The sequence below is a fragment of the Yarrowia lipolytica genome, chromosome 1F, assembly GCF_001761485.1.
Source record: "Yarrowia lipolytica chromosome 1F, complete sequence".
In the NCBI taxonomy this organism is placed as follows: domain Eukaryota; kingdom Fungi; phylum Ascomycota; class Dipodascomycetes; order Dipodascales; genus Yarrowia; species Yarrowia lipolytica.
This window is the reverse complement of record NC_090775.1, coordinates 3,799,060-3,825,224: the sequence shown is the minus strand read 5'-3', so window position 1 is coordinate 3,825,224 and position 26,165 is coordinate 3,799,060. Positions and strand designations below refer to the sequence as shown.

Sequence of the window (26,165 nt, the reverse complement as noted above, 5' to 3'; positions counted from 1 at the left end):
GTAAGTTTGAGTATTTACTACGGCTCTGCGGTTATATGATTTAGCCCTTCAATTAATGCGGAGTCCGATACAGATTATACAGATTATGCAGGTATGCCAGATAACACATTTGTACAAGGACAGTATGTCGAGAAGCAAGGTGTGAGCTGTAAAACCATCATACGATTGTTTCTTAGACAGCAAAGTCGGTGGTACATATACTCCTGCTTCAGCTACCTGTTTACCCCTCCCGTTACATAACACTCTCATTTCTTCAACCCCCAAGCTCAAGGTTCCAACCGCAGCGCTATTAGACTGTGTTTGATAGTCGGGGTGGGGGTTACGTTTTTGGGTAGGAATGGAAGTGACCAGATTTTAAATAGCGATACATTCCCAATTGGCGCCATTCGATACTGTTCGACCCCCACACTTCTCGATAATGGTTGTTGTAATTGGATCTGGAGTCATTGGACTCACCTCGGCCTACTACCTTCTGCAAGAGGGCCATGAAGTCACTGTTGTTGCCCGTGATATGCCCACCCGAGTGGGTGAGCCTGATCACGATTGGCCTGGCGAATGGGCGTCTCCTTGGGGAGGTGCCATGTTCCACCCCGACCCTCGAGCCCAAGGTGACGAGCGAGACATTCAGCGAGAGACCTTCCGTCTCTGGTGGGAACTGTATCATGCTGATCCCTTCACTGGTCTCGGATTCCGACTCACCAGAGACTTTTACGATGAAACGTCGTATCCTGGATCCGAGTCGCGTGAGAAAGATTCTGAAAACCGAATGTGGGCCAGAGAATTTCCTCAATTCAGATGGCTCCAGGACCACGAGATTCCCGCCCGAGCCAAACAGAAGACTTTTGGTGGCCACGTGACTCACGGAGTAGAGTACCTGTCTGCCTCGGTAAACCCCTGGGTGTATCTCAAGTGGCTGAGAACATTCCTTGAGCGACGAGGTGTAAAGTTCATCCAGTCTGAAGTCTCCTCCATTGCGCAGGCCGTGGAGATTGCAGGAGACCACTCTAGACTTGTTGTCAATGCTTCTGGAGTCGGTGCCAAGCACATGGAACCTGTGCAGGATGCCGCTGTCAAAGCTGTACGAGGCCAGACACTCTGGGTGAAGACCTCTTATGACGGCCCCATGTGCTCTCGTACCGGCAAGTACTATACCTATGTTATTCCCCGACCCCAGTCAGGAGGAATCATCATTGGTGGTATTTCTCAGCCGGGCAACTTTTCCAAGGTAGTGGATGACGAAGTTAACAGGGAAATCGTCACCAAGGTCGATACTATTTGCCCCGACATGATTGCTAACGCACGTGCCACCCTGTTTGAAAAGGGTGACGGACCGTTGCCCGTCACTTCTGAGTTCGAGGGTCTTCCTGTTATCAAGAAGATCATTGGCTTCAGACCCGGAAGAGACGGCGGCTACAGAATCGAGAAGGAAACTATCGCAGGAGGTTTCACCGTCATTCATGCCTACGGGTTTGAGGGACAAGGATACATCTACTCCGGCGGTATCGGCCAACGGGTCGCTTGGCTGGCTGCCACCAAGGCTTCTTTGTAGCTTGTTTCCCATAGTTTAATGAATAACTTGTAAAACAAAAGACTATAGGGCTGTAAGATAGCAAAGCTTGCCTAAAATGGCTCGCAGCTCATTAGTTGAGGTTCCTACGGTACGTACGGGAAGGGAAATGCCTATCAGCCACTCGTTAGCTTCTAGAAAGCGGAGCTACCCGACAGCTAAGTCCAGGGTGTACACTATTGGTACACTATTGATCGATAGCGTCCTCAGTCACTCTGTTAGCTACATACCGTTCTACCACCATATCAGCTTTTTAGTCGGTCTGCCAAGATGACACTGGATGACAGATGATATCATCATGCTGGTAAGTAGCCCACATGCTATCGGATAATCCGAGGATTGGGGAAACCACCAGAATATAATCCATGTATCCACTTTCTCCGCTGATTAACCGCTTATCCGTGCGCTACGACGCGTTCCCTAGGCCTTCCACTCCACACTTGTGTCCATCTTCATCTATGCGGGCATCACGAGTGAGCGCACGTTACCGCACTGCTATCATGCAGTCGCCAACTAAAAGCGGTCTCGCCTACCTCATTCGGAGCCGATTGTCAAACTCTGTCAGCCTTGGCCGCTCCTGAAAAGTTGGGGGCCGGCGGAACATCCGTCGGTAACACGGCCATCTGCACTTTAATCAGCGTGAATTGTGTAATAGCATTCGTTAGAGATACCAAATCCTTGATACAGCTGTAAGGGACGCCAAAGAGGCATGTGGGGAACCTCCCTGATGTAGATAGCACATATTCTTTTCGGTACACGCCCTACTATCGCCAGCCGGCTCATTTTTACATCACGTGCCAACCCTCATGTTCTGCGCCCTTGCCAGTCACCGCAAATTTTTCTATTTCTGTAACTTATGTCGCCCGAGTCAACGGGTCGCTTACCTAAAATGTACAAAAGTCACAGTTCGGGTTTGGACGGGGGCTTCAGATTGCCTGTAGCCAATGACAGAGGCGCAGATGAAGATAGCGAGTAGCCAGAAGCTAAAATTTTGCCGTGCTGGTTTGACTGAACGCAGATATCATGCGCAATCGGGTCGTCAAAGTTTTGAAAGATGGGAAATTAAATTTGACTCATGTAGCGTTTGGTCCTGAGTGTGGCTACTGTAGCCTTGCACGCGCAGTGAGGCTCGCAGGCGCGGCGCAACAGGAGAATGAACTTCCAGAAAGGAGATAGAAATCGCGCACCCAAAGACCACATACGGGTTAATTGCCCTTATCGCCCGCTACTGGGCGGGTTCTATCCCACATTGGACCCCAGTGACCCCCTTGTTGTAGCCTTCAAACGCCGTTGATTTACATGATGAAACTCTTCATGACAGAAAGTTTCATTGAACAATAAGGGCCCGCGTCAAGATGAACCATAATCCGCCGTGATTCGATCACCGGCTAGATACGAAAAAGTATTTCAGTAGCGAAAACAAAGCTAACACTAGCTTTCTCACACATATATATATATCACGACTCCAGATCAGCTCTCGACTCTCCAGACACACAACAGCTGCTGCCGCAACATTCTCCCACACCCGGTTTTGACCTTTAATCACTTTGACCTTGTACCGGCTCGATTTCTTACCAGCTCAATGTCTGAATACGATATCGAAAAACAAACTGGAGTAAAAGCTGAGGGCCTCTCCTCCTCAACCTCCCTCGAATACCCTCGCCATGGCTCTGTTGAAGACATTGTCCAGACTCACCCGGACAACCTCTTCTTCCGAATCCTCAAACACCTGAAGGCTGAGATTCGAGGTATCGACCGAGTCCCTGAGGAGGAAAAGACTGACAACAGTATCTGGAACGCCGCTTCCATGTGGTTCTCCGCTAACTTTGTTATCGCTTCTTTCGCTCTCGGTGGCCTTGGTGTCTCCGTTTTCCAGCTGCATTTCATCGACTCTCTTCTTACCATCATCTTCTTCAACATTCTCGGTATGGCCCCCGTTGCCTTTTACTCTTGCTTCGGCCCCAAGTTTGGTCTCCGACAAATGGTTCTTTCTCGATACTGGTTTGGATACCAGGGTGTTCGATTCCTTGCATTTTTCAACTGTATCGCTTGTATCGGCTGGGGTACAGTCAACACAATCGTGTCTGCTCAGATGCTCCACACTGTCAACCATGGTGGACTTCCCGTTCCCGTGGCTATTGTTATCGTCTCTCTTCTGACATTCTGTGTCTCCTTCATGGGTTACCACTTCATCCACCATTACGAGAAGTGGGCCTGGGTTCCCAACGCTGTTGTCTTCCTCATCATTGCTATTCAGATGGGACGATCTCACGCCTTTGAGTGGGGAACTATGGATGTCGGAACTTCTGAAGCTGCTAACGTTCTCTCTTTCGGTGGAGCAGTCTTCGGTTTCGCTACTGGATGGTGCCCCTCCGCCGCTGACTACACAGTGTATATGCCCAAGAAGACTTCATCCGTCAAGGTTTTCTGCGCTCTCATGTTGGGTCTCGGTACCCCTCTGATCTGTGTCATGACTCTTGGTGCTGCCTGCATGACTGGTATCCGAACTACTCCCCGATTCAACGATGGATACAACAAGAACGGTATTGGAGGACTTGTCTTTGAGATCCTCGTCACTGACTCTCTCCACGGATTTGGCCAGTTCTGTATCGTCGTTCTTGCTCTTTCTACTGTTGCCAACAACATTCCCAACATGTACTCTCTTGGTCTCTCTGCCCAGACTATCTGGTCCAAGTTCAAGCTTGTCCCCCGAGCTGCTTGGGCTATTCTCGGAAACGGTGCTGTCATCGGTATCTCTATTGCCGCTTACTACGCCTTTGAGGAGTTCATTGACAACTTCATGAACATTATCGGCTACTGGTTGGCCGTTTACACTGCCATTAACCTGTCTGCCCACTTCTTCTGGATTGGAGGTTTCAAGGGCTATAACCCTGACATCCACAAGGATCATACCCTTGCCCGTCTCTTACGCTGCTATGTTTTCTTTCTGTGTCGGAATTGCTGGAGCAGTTCTTGGTATGGATCAGGTCTGGTACACTGGTCCCATTGGTAAGCTCATTGGACCCGGAGCTGATATTGGTTTCGAGATCGCCTTTGGCTTTGCCTTTGTCAGTTTCAACTGCACTCGATGGATCGAGCTCAAGTTCCTTGGTAGATAAGTGGTGGAAAAAAGTGTCTTCTTAACACTCATTCTTATATAACTCGCCTATTTATTTAATATTATTGTTTTGAAAAAACACCGGATCTGTAGGCACAATAGGCACAACGACCTTCAAGCTCTGGATACGAGCACAGCGACACTAGCAAAAAGTATCGTCGGTCCCCGACTCGTGAGGTAAAGGGAAACCTATTGATACGAGAAGACCCTTGTAGTGAATTCAAAACCCCACATTACTTGCACGTGGAGGTGTTTGTCTTTTCTGAGACAAGAGATTGTGTGCTGTACAAGTAAAACAAAACAAAACCCCAACAGTCAATTGTGATCGGGAGCACGGACCACAGCAACTGAACAGATTACTTGAACTTGAACCTGTGAACTATTGCTTTTATTTGCGTCTTAGGGATTTTTATAAGACATTGTTTTGCCAACAAGCCGCGTCCGGTTTTGCGTCCGTCCGCAGCCTTCCACATCAATAAGGGTGAGGTAATACATCTGGGCACTTCGATTTAGCGCCTTCAAAACAAGGAATCTAGCGGCCAATCGAAAAACAGATAGACGAATATGACCGGCTCATTTACGGTATAAGAGTCGATCGATAAGAGAACTGCAGAAAAAGTAATGACAAAAGCGAACATCGCTAATAGCTTGGCACTGCAGGTTTATGAAACTTTGATTTGATTGGAAAGCTAAGACACTCGATACGACATTTACTGTCATTGAAACAACCGCGTCCAGGAACGCCCAAAAATTAATCACCATTTACAACGCGCCACTTTAGACACAAGATACGGTTTCTATTTACGTCTGTATTGCTGAACTTTCAGCCGTTGCAGTACAAATACCAGTTCAGAGTTTCTGGACCAACGAGCATGACTAAATCATCATTACATCTCGTCATGCAACAACACACAAGAACAATTTCGTTGAATCACAGAATGCGCAACTTCCAGTACTGTTGACCTTCCTTTATGGTAACTTGCAACACTTGTATGAGGTCTCTCATTAGTTCCCCCACTCAGCACGTGTAGTTAACTTTCATATCCGAGAGCCAAGAAAGTGTGATTTGTAAGCCCCTCCTCTAACAAAAAGTCCGCACATGCTCATATGCATCTGCGGGAAGTTAAAATGGCGATGAGTAGAACACAGAAAGGGTTGGGCAGGGCCGATAAGTCAAGTTAGGAATGACCTGTGCTAGTATATCTACTATTAACGAGTTTTTACTGCCTTATCTGCTAAAATATAAAGTACAAGTAGGCTTGAGCCCCCGCCTCCCACTATATGATAAGCAGCCCATGGAGGTCACCCACCAACTAGGCAAACCCTAAAACGCAATCTACAAAAAGCCACTGAACATTTCCCGTCGTCGAAAGACACACTCCACTCGCAGGCACTCAATTATTCACAATGGTTCTCCTTCCCTGCTGCGCTACCGGTTTCAAGCACGACGGAGAGATTTCCGGTGAGTTTAAGGACTTTCATGGAACAAAGACTTACTTTGCAGGTAAGCCCTCTGACAAGATTGTGCTACTGTTGACCGACATTCTGGGTCTCGAATACAAGGGCTCCCTGCTCCTGGCCGATCAATTTGCCGAGGAGGGCTTCTTTGTTGTCGTTCCCGATCTCTTCAACAACGACCCAGTCGCACTCAACCCTCCTGAGAGCTTTTCCCTTATGAACGATTGGTTCCCCCGACACACATTTGAAACCACTATCCCCTTCGCCAAGGAAATCGCACAGCACATTAGGGACGACTTCAAGCCCTCGTTTGTGGGAACTGTTGGATACTGCTACGGAGGAAAGCTTGTCGGAGCTCTGGGAGCCACTGATCTCGTCAACGCTCTGGCTTGGGCTCATCCCTCTTTCGTCACTGTGGAGGATGCCAAGGCTATCAAGCACCCTCTGATCATTGCTGCTGCAGAGACTGATAATATTTACACTCCCGAGCTGCGAGCCAACGTCGAGGCTGCTCTCAAAGAGACCGGAAAGACCTACTACGCCACCCTCAGCTCCAAGACTGTCCACGGTTTTGCATGCCGAGGCGACCCTAATGACCCTCCTGTCAAGTTCGCCAAGGAGAAGGCATTCGCCGACTTCACCCAGTGGTTCAAGCTTCATGGCGGTAAATAAGTACATTTAATTTGCAATGTTATTAGTATATTCAGATTGCCTTGTGTGAAGCGTGTGTAGGTAACGCCATTAATTTACATTATTCTATCTCTGTCTCCGCACCTCGCTAGTAATCCAGTCCTCCTTTCTGCTGCCAGAATCGTCGCTTGGCCGAAGGATCTTTCTTGATGTCAGATCGACCCTTCTCCTCATCCGACGACAAGTCAATGGGATTGCTCTTAGCTCCACCATTCTTGCTGTCGGAACCGTCGTCGTCATCGCTCGAAATCTCCATCACCTCACGCGCAGCAGCTCGTGCAGCGGCTCTATCCTTGGACATTTTTCTCTGATCGGCCTTGGGCTGGTTTCTATCTGCTGCTGGACCCTTGGGAATCTTGTCATCTGATGCAGTAGTCAACTCCTTCTTCTTTTTCTGCTCCTCCCTCTGGGCAGCACGCCTCTTTGTTTTGTCAGCATCTTCTGCTTGCTTAGCCTTCTCATCCTCGTCCTCATCGTTCATTAGCACGGAGTTGTACACAGCGTCCTGAGGGATCTTGAACTCATCCCCTCCACCTGTGTACTTGAGAGGTTCGGTAATTGCATCAGGGGTCTGGTCTCGGACAGGACCCTTCAGCTTGATGATGGATGTCAGTAAACTCTTCCCCTGGCGTCCCTTATATCCAGTCTTGTTCATATCAAGACACTTACCCGACAGCAGTTGGAATGCACCGCTGAAGGCACGTTTGATATTTCGCATGTTGAAGGTTCCCTGGGAAATATTGTTCTCATGATCATCAGGATCACGGATTGCCACGGCAAAGGGGTTTCGACCAATGAGATCAGGGTACAAACGTTTGCTAAGGTAACCACAGTTACCATCCATGTTGAGAGCAACACGCTCGTAATTGAAGTTGACACCGTAGAGCTCGAAGAACTCAATCAACAAAACTCCAAGGTTGTCCATGGGGCTAATGTCGCCCGTCGAAATTCGGGGATGCTGAATCAGGAACGAGTACACCATGCAAATGACTGAAAATCCACCCAGACCACCTGTGAAGACCTCGTTAAGTCGTCTACTCGACAGGAACTGTTTGACAATCAACACCAGGGGTCGAAGAGCAGGCATGCTCTTGCTCCATTTCGTGATGGTAGATGCAGTCTTGATTCCTCCGTCCTTCTCAAACGATATGTCCACATGGACGCCCGTTCTCGAGTCGATGAACTTGATAATAGGCACTCTGGCCTTTGTGATAGTCTGGAGCTCCGCAACCTTCATCCGGCTTCGAATGACACTGCTGAGCTGGTAAATGCAAGCTCTCTCGCCGTAGTGTCCGTGAGGACTGCAGACGACGAGATCAATATCACTCTGAGGCAGGTGCATGTTGGTAGTGAATGATCCCAGTACGTGCACCTTCGCGTCTCCCCACAGGCCGTTCACGGCCCCTCGAACACGCTCCACCAGATCCTGACGTGCCTTTATCTCCGACTGAGTGGGAGAAATGTACTTGACAAAGTCCATCACTTCCTCCTGCAACCAATCAGACACACGGTCGTATTGATGGTAGTTTGACTTGATCCATGGGGCCTCAAGGTCCTGTTTCTTGGAAGCAGGTCCTGAACTTGCATCGTCCACCTCCTCGATAGTTCGCTTACGCGATCTGACGGGCTCCTCTGGCTCTTCGTCTTCCTCATCCTCACCATCCGAAAAATCAAACCCGACAAAATCCTCGTTCATGTTCCACTCACTGGGATCAACTGGTGGTGGAGGAGGAGGAGAGTCAGCAGGAGGTTTGGGAGCTGGGGCAGATGTAGGTGCTGTGGAGACCGATCTCTCATTTTCGCTGTCCATATCTGAAGAAGCGGTGGTCGATGCAGCAGATCCCGCAGTTCTTCTCTTCTTAGAGCTTCTCTCTCCCTCATCTCCAGATTTGTCGTCATTCTCGTCTACCAGGACGTTGTATCCGTTTCCAGAGTTTCGACGGTCCTGCGGACTAATGGGTCCCGATTGGCTCTTCTTCTTGTTCTTCTTTCGTTTCTTCTTGCTGGCCTTTTCCTTGCCATCTTTGCTGTCCTTGGTATCATTTGTGTTGTTACTTTTGTCTTCCGCGCTGTTGTTATTGCTGTTGTTGTTGGCGTTGTTAGGCGTTGCTTGTTGGCCCCTACGCCGACTCACAGGCTGTGCGATAGGGCGGTTCCTCAAATCCGCCTTTGTAGCCACTGTAGCTGGCGGCAGCTTAGTTGTTCGTTTTGCCATTGGTGACAATACTTCGGAGAACATTTTTTTTTAGTGCCTAAATGACGTGCAGTCTTATGCAAGGAACTCTATTTTGCTTATGTAATGTTGGCGTGAATTTGGGGGTGTGGAAGTCGAGGACACAGGGAGGAAGGTGCAGCAGAGAGTGCTCCTGTACCTTTGTTTTATATTGTGAGGCAATATAGTTAGCCGGATGAGCTTTTGAACATTGATTTATGGTCCCATATTGTATCGTGCGATGGCAGACACGAGCGTCTGAAAGCATAGACACAGGATATTATTCACACAGAATATGAAGAAAAATATGTTCTCGACAGATTTTTTCGTTTGCCATTCTTTCATTCTTTCATTTCAAGCGCTTGTTATTCCCTTTCATCTTTGTACTTCACTCTTCTCGCCTCTTTTCGCCACATACTGTAATCACTGAAAGCATCTCCAAGAACATACTGTACATGTATAGCGAACCTACTATGAGCTGGATCGGCTATACAACCCTCCACAAACATTGTTAGCAGTCTATTTATTAGATAGTGTACAGTTAGAGTGGCATGGTGTCTCTAGCGCGGTTAGTCGTGTCGTGTCTACTGTGGAACTGGAGGCCTCCACACCCCACCGCATATATTGAAGCCTCGCAGGCCCCACATGTGTTCGATTTCAGCGTAGCTCATGCCCTGAACCAGCTGCTGGCGCACAAACTCCTCGTCGTCATCCAGGCAGAAAAAGGTGAGAGCCCTGTGTTAGTTTAGGTAAGGGGGGATGATGAAAAGTGTCGCGTATACATACAATCGAATTGCTTGCCAGAAGAAGAACGAGGTTGCCAGAAGAAGTAGGGGAGATGTAGTGGTTTGCCAGGTCCCAACAACGGCTCTACAGGATCTGGAGATTGTAGACCGGGCTCGTGCCCAGACTCCGGTATTGGGTATCACCACCTTTTGAGGGGTGTGTGGATCAAGCGATTTGGTCGGTGTCTGTGTGATTTCCCTTTCTAACTCATGCATGCCTTTTTGGGCCCTTCTGCTATCATTCTCAGGTCGAGCATCCTCCTCTTGTTTCTCAATCTTGACTTGAGGACGTTTCTTTCCGTAGTCTTGTTCAATGTCTCGTTCCTCCTCATAATCGTCATTAATGTCCTCAGTAGGTCTCCTGCTGGCGGATTGAGTCGGCATTTTGATGATACCCTTTTTGGAAGCTGACCTTTGTGTTGTTTTCGAGACAGACTTAGGTGAAGTCTTTGAAATAGGGGTCTGGGTAGGTTGCTTTTGTTGAAAATCTTTAAACCCCTGATACTCTTTGCTCAGCAGGTCCATCATGAGCTCGTACTCTCGCACAAACTGCTGAGCCACCTCTGGGCCCTTGCTGGCCTCGATGGCACCCATATACTGCTCGAGCTTGTCCTCCACCAGTCGTGTGGCTTCGTGAATTCGATGCTCTGCCCTGGTGTCCGGATCACGACTTCTGGGTCTCATATGCTTCTCCTGTGGCTTCTCCTGTGGCTCCGTAATTGTCACCTTCTTCTGAGGCGATCCTGTGAACGCGTTGTAGCCTGCATAACGGCGCATCTGTGGCATGGGATGATACAGAGACGTGTCTTCGTCGTGAGACTCCTCCTTGATCTCAGCGTACTGGTCTTCAAACTCCTCCTCCCCCTGTATGTGCAATTTGTTGAGGTATTGTTGTGGAGGGTTTCTAGATCTGCTGTTGCTCCGCAGCCGGGTTTGATTCGTCGAAAGTTCATTGTGATCTCGATCTCTCTTGGAGACGCGTGTAGTCCTTGTCTCGGGGACCTCATCGTCGTCCTCCACGTTCCTTCTGGTTTCCAGTCTGTATCGCGAGTAGTTTGCGCCGAGATTAATGTCCGCGTCCTCTTCGCGTCTGAGACCTCGTCGGAGCCGCTCAAATCGAGACAAATCTGTTGGAATGGCAAATCGTCTGTGAGGGTCTGCCATTGGTTCTTTGGGGTAAGAAACTGGGCTTGTTCTGATTTCTTCTCGAAAGTCGTCAATCTGCTGCCTGAGCTCTGAAATGTCTTGTTGCTCGAGCTTGTGTGCCGGCGCCTCAGTCTCCTTCTTTTCCGACCTTGCAGCGTATAGCGGAATGTACTTTGGTTTGTATGGTTGACGCGTCGTCATGGCGATAGGTTCAATTTATGTGCAGAGACACCACATTATGGGTCAAAACCTCATCTACGATTTAGGTTGTCCCATTTGGGTGTGAAATTGGTCCTACACGAGCTCCACTTCTCGTGTTTTTCGTGTGCACAGATGTATTTAGAAGTGAATTTTTATGATTATTACATGACTTGTTTTTCTTTTAATCTATCAGCCTATTTATTTTCCAGTTTCACTGTCGGTTTTCCTTCATACGTCACGTTCTCTTGACTGCTGGCCCTTGCAATCAAGTCTGTCTGCCCTGCCACAACCTCCAAAGCATATGGTGAGGCACTCGCACTTGTGGCCAAGATGAGGTCTGGTAAGAAGTACTTCAACAACCAGTGAGAGTAGTTGTATCCAACCAGCTATTACGTAACCAATTACAGTATTAATAATAGTTGTAAATAACGCGTGTCATTGTAAGAATCTTGCAATGTCTGGCACCTAGCAACCCCACATACAGTGCACTGGTGTAACAGTAGCTACAAATAGACAGTTAGCACTTAGTTCAACGTGGTCAAGTATGTACTTGAGAATGGTACTTAGTAAGCACAAGGGTGACCAAAACGTTCCATAATCACACCCTATTGAAGAGCAAACTATTATTCATGATAGAAAGTGCTTGGTTCTTATCTAACCTCTCTGGAGTAACAGCACGTATCGCACGTATCTCTAGCCCTCACGATCTACTACCGGTATCTATAGTAAGTGATGGTGAAAATGCCTACTATACACTTTTCGCACGAAAGCAGCTGAGCTACTTATCCTTATTCGTAAAAACCAACAGTACCTGCCGCCACAATCCGTACAAGGTTCAATTTAAGCTCTTAGGACACCTCCTGGTAAAGACAGATACTTCCCAAAACCTGCTGATCACTCATCATCATCACTTGTTCTGGAATCCACCATACTCCTGCTGTAGTGTGGAATCATGCATGTATCATGCATAATTGGGTTCTTCAAAGTGAGACACAAGCTATATACAAGTGTCGATCTACAACCACACACATTTCCTAGCTATTATACATTATTGCTATATGAATTTTAATTCCCCTTCCCTAGTTGCATCTTAACAATCTACTGCTTGATCTCGTACTTTCGTCGGAACATGTCATCGATGTTGGTGAGGTAGTAGACGCCAGACTTGATGTGCTTGATGTCTCCCTGGGGCTCAAAGTTCTTCTTGAGGTGGGCCTTCTCTCGGAGATCGGTGGCAGCCTCGTAGTCGACGGGAGTCTCGGTGGATCGGTCATCGAGCTTAGCCTTGAAGTCGCAGGCCTTGACGATGGGAGAAATGTCTCCCTTGACGGTCAGAGAGAAAAGAGTGGAAGCAAGACCAGATCCGTAAGAGAAGAGAGAGATTCGCTTGCCCTGCAGCTGCTCAGCGGGGACAAAAGTCAGCAGAGAGATGAGAGAAGCGTACACAGAGGCGGTGTACATGTTACCGGTGTTGGTGGGTCCCTGGAGAGAAGGAGCCATTCGCTCGGCGGACTGAGCCTTGGCAATACCAAGGAAGGTCTTCTCGACGGTCTTGTCGGTGAGAGAGGCATCGTAGGAGACGGCAGCAACCTCCTCGGGGACCTGGCCCTCGTACAGGCTCTTGTCGTTGAGGTAGTCGTTGTAGAGAAGTCGAGCGTAAGACTTGGTGACAAGCTTGCAGGTGGGCACGTGGAAGGCAGAGTAGTCAAATCGGTCAGCACCCTTCTTGTCGGAGTCCTTGAACAGACCGACCTTCTCGGCTCGGGCGTTGTAGGCAGCGTAGGCCTTGTCGAGGGCCTTTGTGTAACAGGTCAGGGAGTAGTGGCCATCAACATAGGGGTACTCGGAGGTCAGATCAGGCTTGTAGAAATCGTAGGCATGCTCGAAGTAAGATCCGTGGACGTTGTCAAGAACCAGGGGAGCGTCGGGGCCAATGAGCATGGCAACACAGCCGGCACCTCCGGTGGGTCGGGCAGCGCCCTTTGCGTAGAGGGCAATGTCACCGGCAACGACGATGGCGTTTCGGCCGTCCCAAGATCGACCCTCAACCCAGTTGATAGCGTTGAACAGGGCGTTGGTTCCTCCGTAGCAGGCGTTGACGTTGTCCACACCCTCAATGTTGCTGTTCTCGCCAAAGAGCTGCATGAGCACAGACTTGACGGACTTGGACTTGTCCAGAAGGGTTTCAGTACCAACCTCGATTCGACCAATAGATGCAGGGTCGATGTTGTTGTTCTTGAGCAGTCGAGAGACGGCGGTCAGGGCAAAGGAATAGATGTCCTCTCTGTCGTCGACAAAGGCCATGTTGGTCTGACCAAGACCAATGGTGTACTTGCCAGCAGCGACACCGTCGTGCTTCTCGAGCTCAGCCTGGTTGACAATTCGAGAAGGCACGTAGATCTCGAGGGCTTTGATTCCAACGTTCTGGGGTTGCGACATTGTTGATGTTGTTGGTTGAGTGTGCGTGTGTGTGAGTGCGACAAGAACAATCCGACTCTACAGGACACGCTTTTGATCCAGGGATCGTGTTTTAGGTTTGCGACTGGTGCGAGCAGTGCGAAGGTTCCGACTAGTTACCCGGAAGACGTGAGTGAGCGCATGTAACCTGCATGGATATGCACGGTGTGACGTCGGAGTGGTGACATGAACAAGGCTGTCGCAACCACGCGAAAAATGGTTCGTTCAAAAATTATTGCATGATAGGATTTCTCGCTGGTATTTGGAGCGGATGCCGGTTGCGACTGGGTGCTGCAGAATTTTTGTACCTCGGGCTTCAGCAGGATCGAACTGCCACACTCCAGCCCACCAATCATGTATCCCTTTCTGAATGGCACCATCCCAAATGGGCATGAGGCATGCCACTTTGGGATAAAGTAAATAAGAGAGAGAGAGGAGAGAGGTATAGTTGCAGGGTGGCATGGAGCGGTCATGTGGTGCTCAGAGGCTGTGATATGTGCCAATTTTCTCTGTTTTACCCTGGTAACGCAGAGGGCCTAGCTTGTCTTGTACAGTCACCGATGTGGAGCCACCTCAAATCAATCTCGCCTATTGGGGGTAGGTTTTTGAAAGCACAAACTCTGTTGTAAAAGACGAGAACGATAAAGCGCGTGGAGAGTGAAATTAAATGAGCATTGCTGTGTCTGAAAGTGATCTACAGAACGCGATTTGTCAAGTTTTACGAGTTTAAGGTGGATCAAGACACGAAAACATGTGACATTGCGTGGGCTCCACTCGTATCTGGCTACAAAGTACGAGTAGTACTGTAGATTTTTGGTCTCTGTTTTAGACGCTTTATTTGCTTTTAGCTAGCAAGGACAACCGTGGCAATTGTTAACCCCTTTTACAAGACACGGCCCGAATGGGTGGCTGTGTCAAAATAAGCCCCAAGCCATGATCACCGTCGTAAGTGGTTCTGGTCTACATTTGTATATAGACAGAGCTGCTTTCACTTACAAGTACAAGTACAGAAGCCGGTGTCTGTGAACACCTACAAGTACAGTGTAGTTTATAATGAACGGCACTGACAGACGTTGAGAGGTCTCACCTATCATACATACTCGACATTGACAGGAGAATGCATTTCTGTGCGTGCATAACGGTTGGACCAAAGTTGATCCGGACAGGTTGTCGAGAAATGAGAAGTTGTCGTGAAAAATAGGGGAAAATGAGAAAAATATCAATCGGGGAAATCAATTTATGGACATCGTGTGTCTAATGCCACGGTGCAAGTACAATGGAGTGGCTACGAGTACTTGCATCTCAGCAACTGCACAGCCAAATCCTGGACTTGGGCCAAGCCAGAGAGAAGCGAAGACACTATCAGTTCTGTGGTAATGGTATCCATTTCATATAAACACATGCGGTTTGATCACGTGTATTTCGACATGATTCTCCTTTCCTCAATTATTGGCATATGTAAGTTAACGAGGTCTGAATGCGACCACCTCGGTTACAACTGCAATAACTCACCACACATGGCCCGCCCCAAACGGTCATTCCCTTCAGTCCCCACACAGACACTGATACGTATTATTGTTCGCAGTTGTGACAACTAGTGTCTGACTAAGGAACACAAATATCAGTGACTTGGCGTCTTACATTCAAAGGCTGAGCATAGGTTCGTCAACTGAGAGACGTCATATTATAGCCTGGTTGTTAGTGCGGATTCTCCTTGAATATGACCCTTCATTTAACGTTGGTTCCTACGGCACTACTTACAAGCTACTGTATGTCGGAGTAGTGTGTATTACCGGAATAATTAATCCAAGGTGTATGAGCTGGGTATGAGCTGGGTCCAAACAGTTCAATTTGAGACGCTAGCCATGTATAGTGGCAAACAAGAAGTTTGCTCTTCTTTTTATTGCAAGTACTTGTAGTTCCTCCTACTTGTACTTGTAAAAATGAATCGTGGGTGTGTGCTTGTTCTGAGAATCTCATCCCGTCTCTCCAGAGGCTCGAGGCTGAACCTCAATAAGGACCTCGCGTGGACGTTTCAACTCACACAGCTTTTACGAAACCTAAGTCGGAGTTGTATAGAACGTGTCTGAGATTCTGATGCCAGAGAACTTGTGAGTCAAAATGCCGAGGATATTAGAAGAGATTCACTTTTGAAACATACTTATAAAAACATCTCGCTTGTAACCGTCTCTTAGACCCTTTTGCATCTTGATAGTAGTCTACGCCACCTTGTGACATCGGCGCAGCAGGTGCATAATATGCGCAGCACCAATCGAGTCAATTATTCCGGAAAGATGCTGGAGAGCGGAATTGAGGGGATATTTCACCATAAAAGAGCTTGGAAAGCTCAGAAAGTTGACTCAAAGTCGATTGATAGCTTTGTGTCGTCAAAAAACCTTCCAGACAACATATCCGCGTTATACCCCAGTCATGACGTGTCAGGTGGTGAGACAACAATTATCTGCGATTTACGGTGATTTGTGAACCCCAAACACATAAAAAAATGGCCTCAAGCCGATCTATAATATATATGTGCCCCTATAACCCATTCAAAACCACATCAGACATTCAATTGCGCTCTTTCAGCGGTTTCCAGGACCAGTCGTCATGGTGCATCGCCCTATGCAGATCGAGTTTAAGTTGCGCTTATCAACCTAGACTGAATATCAACCACCCTTCCAGCTCGAACTTGAACCAGTCTTCTTAACCCCACACTAAACCACCTACCCCCCATACAACGATGAAGGGACTTTTCGGACGAAAGAAAAACGACAGAGAATACTACGGCAGCGACCATGCCAGCTATGCCGGAGGCTCTCAGACTACACCAGAGAACCATGGGCCCACTCCAGGACCTCCTCCTGGGCCTCCTCCTGCATCTCAACAGCAGCAGCCTATGGGTGCCCCACCACCACCCGGACCTCCTCCTGCTCAGAGCTCGGGTAGCCGGTCCGATGCCCCCAAAATGCTCAATGTGCGAAACAACGATGTAATGCATGAACGATTCGTCATTGTCCATGGTAACGCTGGACCCAAGGGACTGGATGCTATCAACTGCGGAAACGTTGTCGTGACCCACCACCTCAATGAGTTTCCCTCTCAGCGGTTCCCCGTCGCCGACAACTACTTCAAGGCGTTTGTGCATCTTGCTCCCGGCCCCAACCAGCTTTGTGTGACCTACGAATACCCCGACAATCGACAGCCAGTGTCTACCTCATTGACACTCATCTACACGCCGCTGCTGCAGGACCCACCTCTTCACCTGTGCCTAATTCTGGGCCGAGACTCCAAGGGTGAATTCCAGAGCCAGAGCTACAAGAAGCAGATCGAGGGTAACTCTCTTGACCTAGCTGTCAAGAAGATGCGAATGGCTGGATACATGATGAGTGCCTTTACCAACGAAATCATGCTACGAAACGGCTTTGGAAACCGAACTTTCCGGTTCCACGAGGAATGGGACGTTGATACTCTCAGTAACCGAGAGAGCAAGACATGTAGGAGCACCATTAAAGTACACATTGTGCGCAGCGAGCTTTCTGTGGCCGAGATCAACTCCCCAGATTACGCCCAGCAAAACAGCAGCGGCAAGGACACTGGCAAGCTCTTCAATATTGCGTACGACGCTCTTAAGCGACACGGTCTGCCATTCACCCAGGATGAGGTTGAACACCGAGCTGCTTGTGTTTTCGTTGACTCTGAATGGAACATCAAGCGACAACTCATTACCGGACACGCTGCTCTGGGAGGAGGCATTTCCAACGTTCGACTTGCCATTTTCGGAGGCCATGCCCTCTGGACCTGGCCCTCTTGTGTGGAGGAGATGGTTCCTGCTCTTCTTGACAACACTATGGTGGATGTTCGAGAAGTCGCGAACGACTCTCGACAGAGCGGAAGTGCATGGGAGGCACTCAACGTCTCCCAGGGAGCGTTTATGCACGAGATCGGTCACCTGTTGGGCTGCCCCCATCAGCCCGATGGTATCATGCTAAGAGGCTACCTCACTTGGAACCGATCATTCCTGGCAAAGGAGGTCACCCTAGGAAAGGGATTCCATCGACCTTGCCTCCCCGCAGACGAGTGCTCCTGGCATAGACTGGATGCTCTGCGTTTCAGACATCATCCCTCTTTCCGACTGCCTCACGAACACTTCCCTGCCCCTGGCAAGCCCAACCTCTACCCTGTGGAGAATGGTACTATCGCCAAGGCCACTTCAGGCATCTACCTGGTGGAGGTGCATGTTGAGGATTGGTGCCGAGGCCATCTGGAGTTTGCTGAGGACCCTCAGCGAGAGGTTTTCTTGTTTGAACATGATCTGCGACAGGCCATCAAGGACCCTCAATACCGAGACCCCAAGAAGCCCATGCGGCTGGAGATTCTCAGTGTTGGTGGCCAGGTGACCATTGACGATTTCTCCAAGGCTCTCTGTGCACGTGATCAGAACAACGCCTTCCAGTCTTACGAACTTGGAAACAAGATTGGAGACGAGACAAAGGCATACTTTGGCCATCACAACCTTGTTGGAGTACGTCTTTATGCCGGTGATGCTGTTGACGGTGTGGAGTTCCTCACACAGGGATCCTCTGTGCTTTTCGGTAAGAGGGGCGGTAAGATGACCGAGACAATCTTTGAACCTGGAGAGCACATTGTGGGATTCTTCGTGCGAGCAGGTTACTGGCTCGACGCTATTCAGCTCATTACTAACCGACGACGATCTGCCCTGGTTGGTAAGACTGGCGGAGGTGACCCTCATGAGCTGATTCCTCCAACTGGATACAGGTTGGTTGGTATGCACGGTCATATGGTCAACTGGCTGTACGGTATTGGTGTTGTCTATGAGGCCATTCAGTAGATGGACCGGGGTGAAAGTGATGAACATGGCCACGCGATAAGATTGATCGTGGGACACGAAACCAATCATGAATTGGTAAATATTTTATTTGATTATTAGTTATTAGTTTACACATCCGGGAGATTTATAATTGAGGGTATATAATGTAGTACATTATTGGCCAGAATGGTGTAATAGCCCTCGTTTGTCAGCTATTAGATCCATTTTTACCGGAATAGCTGCGGAATACCAGCTATAGAGAGATGAAAACACGCTGACCCTTATTTTCACCAAGAAGCAGGAAAAATCGCAGACGAAACTCCACTACTGGGTTTCACTTCCTAATACACAGTAGCGTCAAGACTGCAAACACCTGTTACTGCCCAAGCCTCCTCAATATTCTGCTTTGTCAAGACTTCGCGCAAGCTTAGCTGAGGATCTTAACTTATATGGGCAGAACTCGTCTGTATCTGTTGGAAGGGTGCAGAGAGAGTCCAGGAGTACAAGTACTTCGTGTAATCATGTGTTAGAGCTATAAGTTCATGCGATGAAAACTTGGAGTCCTGTCTCTCTCCGAGACCGAGAAGAGTCGTTTTCCCTTGAACAATATGAACTGTCACTTCGCTCTCTAGTATCGTCGTATTACAGCACGTCCCTCCAGAATGGTCAAATGCCTAAGATAATTCCGAATCTTACAATATCTGAGTATGTGTAACCAATATATAAGTAAATTAAAAGTATTTGTTTTGAATAATTCAAAGGGATGATATCAGAATCACACACATTGATTCAATATAACTCACAGCATGCGAGATGAGTGCGACCAGTTCAGGAACAACGAGTTTTTGCTCAGAATAGAGCAAGAGCTTGATCGTGCATCTTTTTCACCAGTTGGTTGACGCGGATGTGACTGAGCAGACCAAAACAACAGCGAAGACTAGGACAATGGTAGGGCTGACAGTGCCACAAAGCCTCCCTCACCCTATCTAATCTCTATCCCCCAATCGCTACACGTGAAGCTCATGAACCCGTCGACCAGGTTCGTGCGATGGCAGCCCGACTTAAGTCTTGAGATACCTTAGTAAAGAGGAGGCCTCGAAGCTGTGCGAGCAACAGAAGTTAGCGCAGTTGAAACAACAGTCACCCACATCACCCAAACAGCCTTATGCTATTCATCCCTTTGCCCATAACCACCCACCTCCAGGACCTTATCTCCCTCCACAGTGGTACTATTCTCCCCATCCCGGATATAATTTCCCTCTCCCGGAACAGGTTATGCGGGACAGCCTCTTCAGGAAGCCCGGCCGTCTCAAACTAAAGAATCGCAGAAGAAGAGAAGGGCTCGTAAGCGAACGTTCAAGATTATTCCCTTTGATGCTGACATTCAGAGATGCCACCGGAACAAGAGAGGTGTCGGGACCAGACGAAAACGTCCTCTTTGACTCAAGGGAGGAGGCCACCGAGAAGCAATAGGTTTAGCTTATTGATTTTATTCATTTGATACATCGAGTAATTGACGTACAAGTACACAGTAGTTGAGACAAGGTAATTCGCAGGTTCCTGACAAGCAGTGCTCTCCACCAACATCCCCAATTTTTTTACCGGTGCTAAGACTGTATTTAATACAAGCACCCACCCCCACTAGACGCCCTTGTTCAATAGTGAGTCAATTCTCCACCAACCGAAGTTACTAAACCCCGCTCATAAAGGGCAACGGTAATGCAGAACATGCAGGGAGTGTATTGCGCTTGTTCGTAATTACGATTATCGAAACTTTCAGACTCCTCAACTTGTAATCTCATCCGATACTCTTGTGAAGCTCAATGCTGCACTAAGCTCCAAAACGAAACATAAACAGTAATTAGCAGCCTGTACTTCCGTAAGAAGTTCAGGAGGTTCGTGCTATCGTACTTGTACGGTGATTCCGTTTCTTGCTCCGCAATGATTCTAACCGAACAAACAGTATGTAGCTACAGTATGTACGTGAAGATGGTGTAACATTGACCTGAACTACAGGATGTGTGGAAACGTCTTCAGAAGCTGTTTCCGCAAGAGACTGGATAGATACGGATGGCTGTCCGTTGCTGTGCGGCTAATTGTGCACGGGTGCATTTACTGGGTCATCTCTCCCTACACAGACTACATTAATCTGAACACAATGTAACATTGATCTTCTGGGGCGTTGACTTACGTTCTCCAGATCAACAACCCCGCCAAGGACTAACCGCCACTAGCCAGAAACCACTTTACTGGTGGCTAAAAACGTGGGCATATGAGTGAGTCTAACTCACGATCAAGGGAGTCGAGAAGTGGGCAGAGCCACATTTAGTGGGCAGGAATCACAAACCATTTAGGCCACTCAATTGAGTACAGTAGCTACAGTATGAGTACGAGTATGGACTGAGTATCGAGAATATCTAAGAAACTCAACCCAACGCAGGGTCTAGAGACAATGAGGGGAGGACCAGCCCGTACATAATTTTGCGCCAATTAACGGCGGGTACAACACAATGGAAGGGTTGCTCTGGGGGAGGTTGACTACAAGTAGCTGAGAACTTCGCGGGCCGCTAGTAACCGTTGAGGTTGAGGTTACATTCGTTTAATTGACTATCGAAGATGTGGAGAGTTCAAAAGGTGAAGTTAGTGGATGTGCTACTGTCTGTGTATACTGTAGCAGAGCAGCAACTGCTAGAAAGACCACAAGCGACGCAAATATTGAAAACGTGACGTCGCAGAGGATTATGGAAGCAGTACGTATGCACGTTTACATCCCGGTCTTAAGGAGCCTTCTGTAGCTAGCATTGTCCACACATTGAAGTGTCAACTGTCAATAGTGTCCATCAAGCCCGACGCAAGGGTACTCGTAACTTTCATGCACAGAAGAATAAACCAAGCTACTTGCTGGGGTTTGCAACCCCAGTAGCTTCTACAGTACGTGTAGCTTATCATGCCCAGAACACGCTGGGAAAAAAAAAGAGGCAGCCATCCATTTTAGCTGTTTGCTACCGTCACCACCCTTGTTACTCAATCGAGACGCCGTTGTATTAACGACTGTCATCATCGGGGCCACTTCAACAATAGTATTGTTTCTGAAGGAGGGGGTGAGGGGATGGTGGGCCTATCAGTAGGGAGAGCTTGTGTCTATGACCCCGCAAAATGTTTAACTGAAAACCAGCGACAAAGAAATGGAGAAGGATTCTCAAGAGGCAATACATCCACCGAATTCAAAAATACAATATGGCGACGACGATCTCAATCTAAGGCGGCCAGGAAGAGACGGATTTTTAAGCGCCCTTTAGTGAAGCACTAACGGAACCCTAAGATGCAGGGCTCGACAGGCCCACCGTATCACTGAAACAGCCACCCTGCACATGGTTTGAGACAGCATGTAGGGATTGAACAAAGCAGTTACCGAGTGGATATCAACGTGAATGTGAGAATTGCTACGCATATGCTCGAGAGTAGGAATGGACACCGTACGGAACGGGAAACACGCTAGCTCGAGAATGATGCTAACGTTCATTGTAACCCTCGAACGGCCAATTGGTGACAATACCACGATAACTGACGGTGGGGTGTTCGGTTTAGACTGACAGTTGGTACCATTTCATTCCAGACTAAGAGAACGAATAAACGACACTTGTAGACTTCCGGCGTTGTTGCTCTGATGATGACTGCTAGCGTATGGAAGCCACACCAACAAAGCCGACGCCATAGCTACAGTAGTCAATTGTACCTGACTAGAGGAGGGTGGTAATAAATGTCCGCAATAGATTTGTATTATGGTTAATGTACGCTCTATGACCAGAGTCGACCGCTCAACAAGGTGTGAAAGTCATCGTAAATCTGGCTGATCACTGACGATCCCCAGATACGGTTGATGACCTCCTGTGGATTCTCGACGGCTGCGGTGGTGTCAAGCTACAAGCAGTCAATTAATGCGGTGAACTGTCACCTGTAGAAAACTGTTGTATTGTACCAAGACACTATTTTGTAACTGACAGGGCACCATGTTCACATCCCAGATCCAACAAGCTACATATCCGGATAGGGTTTCGGTTGCAAACCCTTGGTTAAAACCGGGGTTGCAAGGCATAACGTGGGCATATTGGAACGAGAGTTGAGTGGGCGAAAAAACAGAAATAGAGTGCAAAAGAAGTGAGGAGAGGATACCCCACATTTTATAGCGAAATATGTCAACCAAACATGGTTGCACGCTTACAGAAGCGCTTGTTATGTGGTTGTTTGTTCGATATTGTTTGATTGATGGCGTTGGGACAAGGTTCAGGAGTCGCTGCAGCCAAAGTCTCGACTTGCATACTACTGTGGGCTGCAAACAAGATGGGACACCATATCTGCCCCCGTGGTTGCAAGTAAGTATCCGTTGCGGTTTATTTACAGACAATGCGGCAAAACGAGACCGTTTCGGCATTAGTTTCGTGGATGCGACTTTCACGTCAGCAACACAAATCCATCGGACACAGTTGCATTGATCAGGCGCACATAGCAGTTAGGTTTAATCGTACATGGAGATCCACCTTTAGTGCTAAGGTGTGGCCCGAATCAGTAGGGTTACAAAGATCATGGGGTCATCAATCCGGCGGGTGCGTTCTGTCAACTTACAGGTGCACATCTCTTGAGCAATGCTACTACTAGTTTTCGCTATATTTTGTAGTAGAACTTCCGTGCAGTCTTTCGTTAGTCTGAACGTACAGCTCGTTACACCTTTCGACAAGCAAAGTAGTACCGTAGCTTAAGAGTGGTCGGAACAGACAAACATGGCGTCTTGATGTTGAGACAGAAATCGCCTACACGCTATAACTATTATACAGACATACTTACGTTGCTCTCCTATTATAATTGTGGCGTATATGTAAAAAATGACAGAAATGTCTCTAAGAGAGCAGCCAGGCACATTGGAAGGTCCCTACGATCCATCTCAGGCCACTCAGCTCCCTGAATCTTCATAGTTCTCTGTAAGTATCCACCAAAAAGTCAAAGTGACATTGCAGGGGTGTGTTGAAGTTGGTATTTGGATACCTAACCATGGGACTGAGAAGCTCAAGGTATAGCTTTAGCACTGACCGCCCTAACCACGTCAACCAACGCGGTGATCAACAACGTTGGCTACTTGTAGTGTGCGATTCTTATGAAACACCCATTCTTCGTATGTACAATGTAGGTACCTGGAAGCAAAGCTCAACAATGCAACACATCTGTCTTGGGTGAGCATCCAAGTCCGCCGAGTCGGATAGACACCTTCCAAAACCGGCTTTACACTGCCTACCGAGGTAAGTAGACTCAAACCATAGACCTGTAGTCACCTAAACGAGCTCTTTGTTGCCTATGGGTCTGACGCACAAATTCCGTGTCTCTGCAGTAGCGGGACTCTAACTCAGCCATACCTTGTCATACAAGGTGCTGTGGGATACAATGGCATTGAATGGATACCCTGTTTCCAGGACTCTATATAAACCACCGAAATCCTCCTCTCGAATATCCAGAAAACAACTACCCTTTCTTCTCTTCTCTCTTCTATTCACTCCAATCAACACATTACCAATGGTCTCTTTCACCAAGCTCGCCGTTGCCTCCATGGCTACTCTTGCCCTCGCTGCCCCCGCTCCTGAGGAGGCTGGCCTCATCCAGATGCGACAGGTTGTCGAGGCTCACTTCGGCGGAAACAGCGAGATCGCCAAGCGATTCGTTGACGATGCTGTTGCCCTCGACGCCCGAGCTGCTCAGGACTGGATTTCTCTCTTCAACGTCTTCCAGAGCTTCACCAACGCTGGTGTATCTCTCTTCCTGAACTCCATCCAGGCTCTCAAGAACGTTTCCCCCCAGCAGGCCAACGCTGCTATCACCCAGGCCATCCTCCAGGCTAAGGGAGCTCTCAACCAGCTCATCCAGTGGCTGCAGAACTACAATGGACTTGCTGGCTGGACCAAGGTTCTCGTCAACATGTTCATCTCCACTGGCCTGAATGCCTTCATTACCAACCTTGGTCTCTTCCTGATCACTCTTTCTACTGTCATCTCTCAGAACAAGTTGGTCAACACCTTTGCCGATGACATCAAGGGCCTCATCGCTACTATCAACCAGGCCGGTAACCTGCTCGCAGACATTATCCCCGGTTTCCGACAGGATGCTTCTATGCTTGTTGGTCTTAACTCTCGACTCCAGGGTCTTCTCACCAACTAAACAATTATGCCAACCATATTGTTCAGGATGTCTTCATTTCTCAAATAACTTTAATTATAGTATTTTTTCCGTTAACAGATTTTGTTTGTGAAATTGCCTGAAACACTAAGCTCATGTAAACAAAACTAATCAATAAATGGAATACGGATGTCACATTTTGTTCGGTCTTTGTTTCTTGAACAGAAATCAATCCACTTGGTCGCCTAATGTTTGACTAATAATGGGTACAATAGCTTAATATTGTAGAACAAGCGGGAATAAAGTTGCGCCCCTGGGGTATGTACTCATAACCTAAGTCTCAGATTGAAAACGAAAAAATGGACTCCAAGATGAACGAAAAAGAAGACCCATATCATGGAGAGACAGAATATCTTTCAACTCGGAATGAGGGCTGATATTAGGAGTATTCTGGCGGGTCACCAACGGGGTTGTTGGTGTGAAGTTGAGAATTTTAGAGGGTAATCTTTCGAAAGTCATAACATCTATATAAGATATCTATGTTGATGTATTAAGGGGACGAGTAGCTTCCAAATGAGACCAGACTCGTATATATTCAGCTTACCAACTGTCGTATTATCAACACTTCACCTTCCACACCCCCAAATTAAACTTCCTGGGACTAGCTCTCTCTCATAACCTAACGCACAGGTTGACAACTCTTCATCATCATCAATAATGGACCGACACGACAACCGTGGAGGAGTGAGTATAGCGGATCGAAGGCTCAGCCATCCATTCACACGTACTAACAACAGCGACGAGGCGGCCGAGGCGGCCATGGCAACGCTGGCCATTATGGAGGACACAACCAGCACCAAAATCAGCAACACCAACAGAATCAGCAGCAGCAGAACAACCAGAACCAGGGCCAGGGCCAAGGTCAGAACCAGGGCCAGTCCAAGAAGCTGGAATTCCCCAAGCGAGAGCCCATTCTAGATCTGTCTCGATTCGAGAACAAGCGAGTGGTTGTCAAGGTCACTGGCCGAAAGATCGAGGGCACCTTAAAGGGCTGGGATCAGCTCATGAACTTGATTCTCGACGACGTCAAGGAGACCATTTACGAGGACGAGGAGAGCGAGGACTTTGCCGAGTTTGAGGGTCAAAAGGAAGGCAAGGTGCGAGAGATCGGTCTGGCGGTCATTCGAGGCCCTAACCTGCTTTCTATCTACCCTCTTGACGGAGGAGAGGGAGTTGAGGTGGAGCCCAAGCCCGAGGTCACTATTTAATTGGATAGTAATAGAGTGTATATTATGTTGTGGTGGAAGTGAGATGCTGCTGTCGTTTTTCTTAGCAATTGTAATGGGGCGCCATCAGAGGTGTACAGTATGTACTGGGATAAGTTAATGATATGTTCGGCTCGGAGCAGGTATTGAACAGTGTAATGACCCGACATACTCTTCGTACATGTACTGAATTTCTAGTTATAATCTATAAACTGCAATGGTTTCAAGTAGCTACGTGCTGTAGTGTACTGTATGTGATAGGGCTGACTACGCCATGCT

The 26,165-nt window shown here is 48.1% G+C and overlaps 10 protein-coding genes across 10 annotated transcripts; 7 read left to right on the top strand and 3 right to left on the bottom strand.

The window, feature by feature from the left end:
* Nucleotides 1-418: 418 nt before the first annotated feature.
* YALI1_F38248g (uncharacterized protein) lies at nt 419-1,549 on the top strand (the record flags this gene model as incomplete). Its single annotated transcript, XM_506057.3, has 1 exon — nt 419-1,549. The coding sequence occupies one exon, from the start codon at nt 419-421 to the stop codon at nt 1,547-1,549; it is 1,131 nt and encodes a 376-aa protein (XP_506057.1).
* A 1,600-nt stretch (nt 1,550-3,149) lies between these two features.
* YALI1_F38220g (uncharacterized protein) lies at nt 3,150-4,580 on the top strand (the record flags this gene model as incomplete). Its single annotated transcript, XM_506056.3, has 1 exon — nt 3,150-4,580. One exon carries the CDS (start codon nt 3,150-3,152, stop codon nt 4,578-4,580), a length of 1,431 nt encoding a protein of 476 aa, XP_506056.3.
* A 1,512-nt stretch (nt 4,581-6,092) lies between these two features.
* YALI1_F38191g (uncharacterized protein) lies at nt 6,093-6,815 on the top strand (the record flags this gene model as incomplete). The annotated part of the gene is made up of 1 exon (XM_506055.3): nt 6,093-6,815. The coding sequence occupies one exon, from the start codon at nt 6,093-6,095 to the stop codon at nt 6,813-6,815; it is 723 nt and encodes a 240-aa protein (XP_506055.1).
* A 106-nt stretch (nt 6,816-6,921) lies between these two features.
* Nucleotides 6,922-9,072, bottom strand: YALI1_F38161g (uncharacterized protein; the record flags this gene model as incomplete). The annotated part of the gene is made up of 1 exon (XM_068283512.1): nt 6,922-9,072. The coding sequence occupies one exon, from the start codon at nt 9,070-9,072 to the stop codon at nt 6,922-6,924; it is 2,151 nt and encodes a 716-aa protein (XP_068139613.1).
* Nucleotides 9,073-9,629: 557 nt separating this feature from the next.
* On the bottom strand, nt 9,630-11,177 carry YALI1_F38140g (uncharacterized protein; the record flags this gene model as incomplete). Its single annotated transcript, XM_068283511.1, has 2 exons — nt 9,630-9,780; nt 9,832-11,177. The coding sequence occupies 2 exons, from the start codon at nt 11,175-11,177 to the stop codon at nt 9,630-9,632; spliced, it is 1,497 nt and encodes a 498-aa protein (XP_068139612.1).
* A 1,098-nt stretch (nt 11,178-12,275) lies between these two features.
* On the bottom strand, nt 12,276-13,616 carry YALI1_F38116g (uncharacterized protein; the record flags this gene model as incomplete). The annotated part of the gene is made up of 1 exon (XM_506052.3): nt 12,276-13,616. The coding sequence occupies one exon, from the start codon at nt 13,614-13,616 to the stop codon at nt 12,276-12,278; it is 1,341 nt and encodes a 446-aa protein (XP_506052.1).
* Nucleotides 13,617-16,374: 2,758 nt separating this feature from the next.
* Nucleotides 16,375-18,483, top strand: YALI1_F38088g (uncharacterized protein; the record flags this gene model as incomplete). The annotated part of the gene is made up of 1 exon (XM_506051.3): nt 16,375-18,483. One exon carries the CDS (start codon nt 16,375-16,377, stop codon nt 18,481-18,483), a length of 2,109 nt encoding a protein of 702 aa, XP_506051.1.
* Nucleotides 18,484-19,268: 785 nt separating this feature from the next.
* YALI1_F38056g (uncharacterized protein) lies at nt 19,269-19,935 on the top strand (the record flags this gene model as incomplete). The annotated part of the gene is made up of 3 exons (XM_068283510.1): nt 19,269-19,352; nt 19,404-19,492; nt 19,536-19,935. 3 exons carry the CDS (start codon nt 19,269-19,271, stop codon nt 19,933-19,935), a joined length of 573 nt encoding a protein of 190 aa, XP_068139611.1.
* A 3,960-nt stretch (nt 19,936-23,895) lies between these two features.
* Nucleotides 23,896-24,663, top strand: YALI1_F38013g (uncharacterized protein; the record flags this gene model as incomplete). Its single annotated transcript, XM_506050.3, has 1 exon — nt 23,896-24,663. The coding sequence occupies one exon, from the start codon at nt 23,896-23,898 to the stop codon at nt 24,661-24,663; it is 768 nt and encodes a 255-aa protein (XP_506050.2).
* Nucleotides 24,664-25,338: 675 nt separating this feature from the next.
* On the top strand, nt 25,339-25,889 carry YALI1_F37998g (uncharacterized protein; the record flags this gene model as incomplete). Its single annotated transcript, XM_002143088.3, has 2 exons — nt 25,339-25,365; nt 25,419-25,889. 2 exons carry the CDS (start codon nt 25,339-25,341, stop codon nt 25,887-25,889), a joined length of 498 nt encoding a protein of 165 aa, XP_002143124.1.
* Between the last annotated feature and the right edge of the window lie 276 nt (nt 25,890-26,165).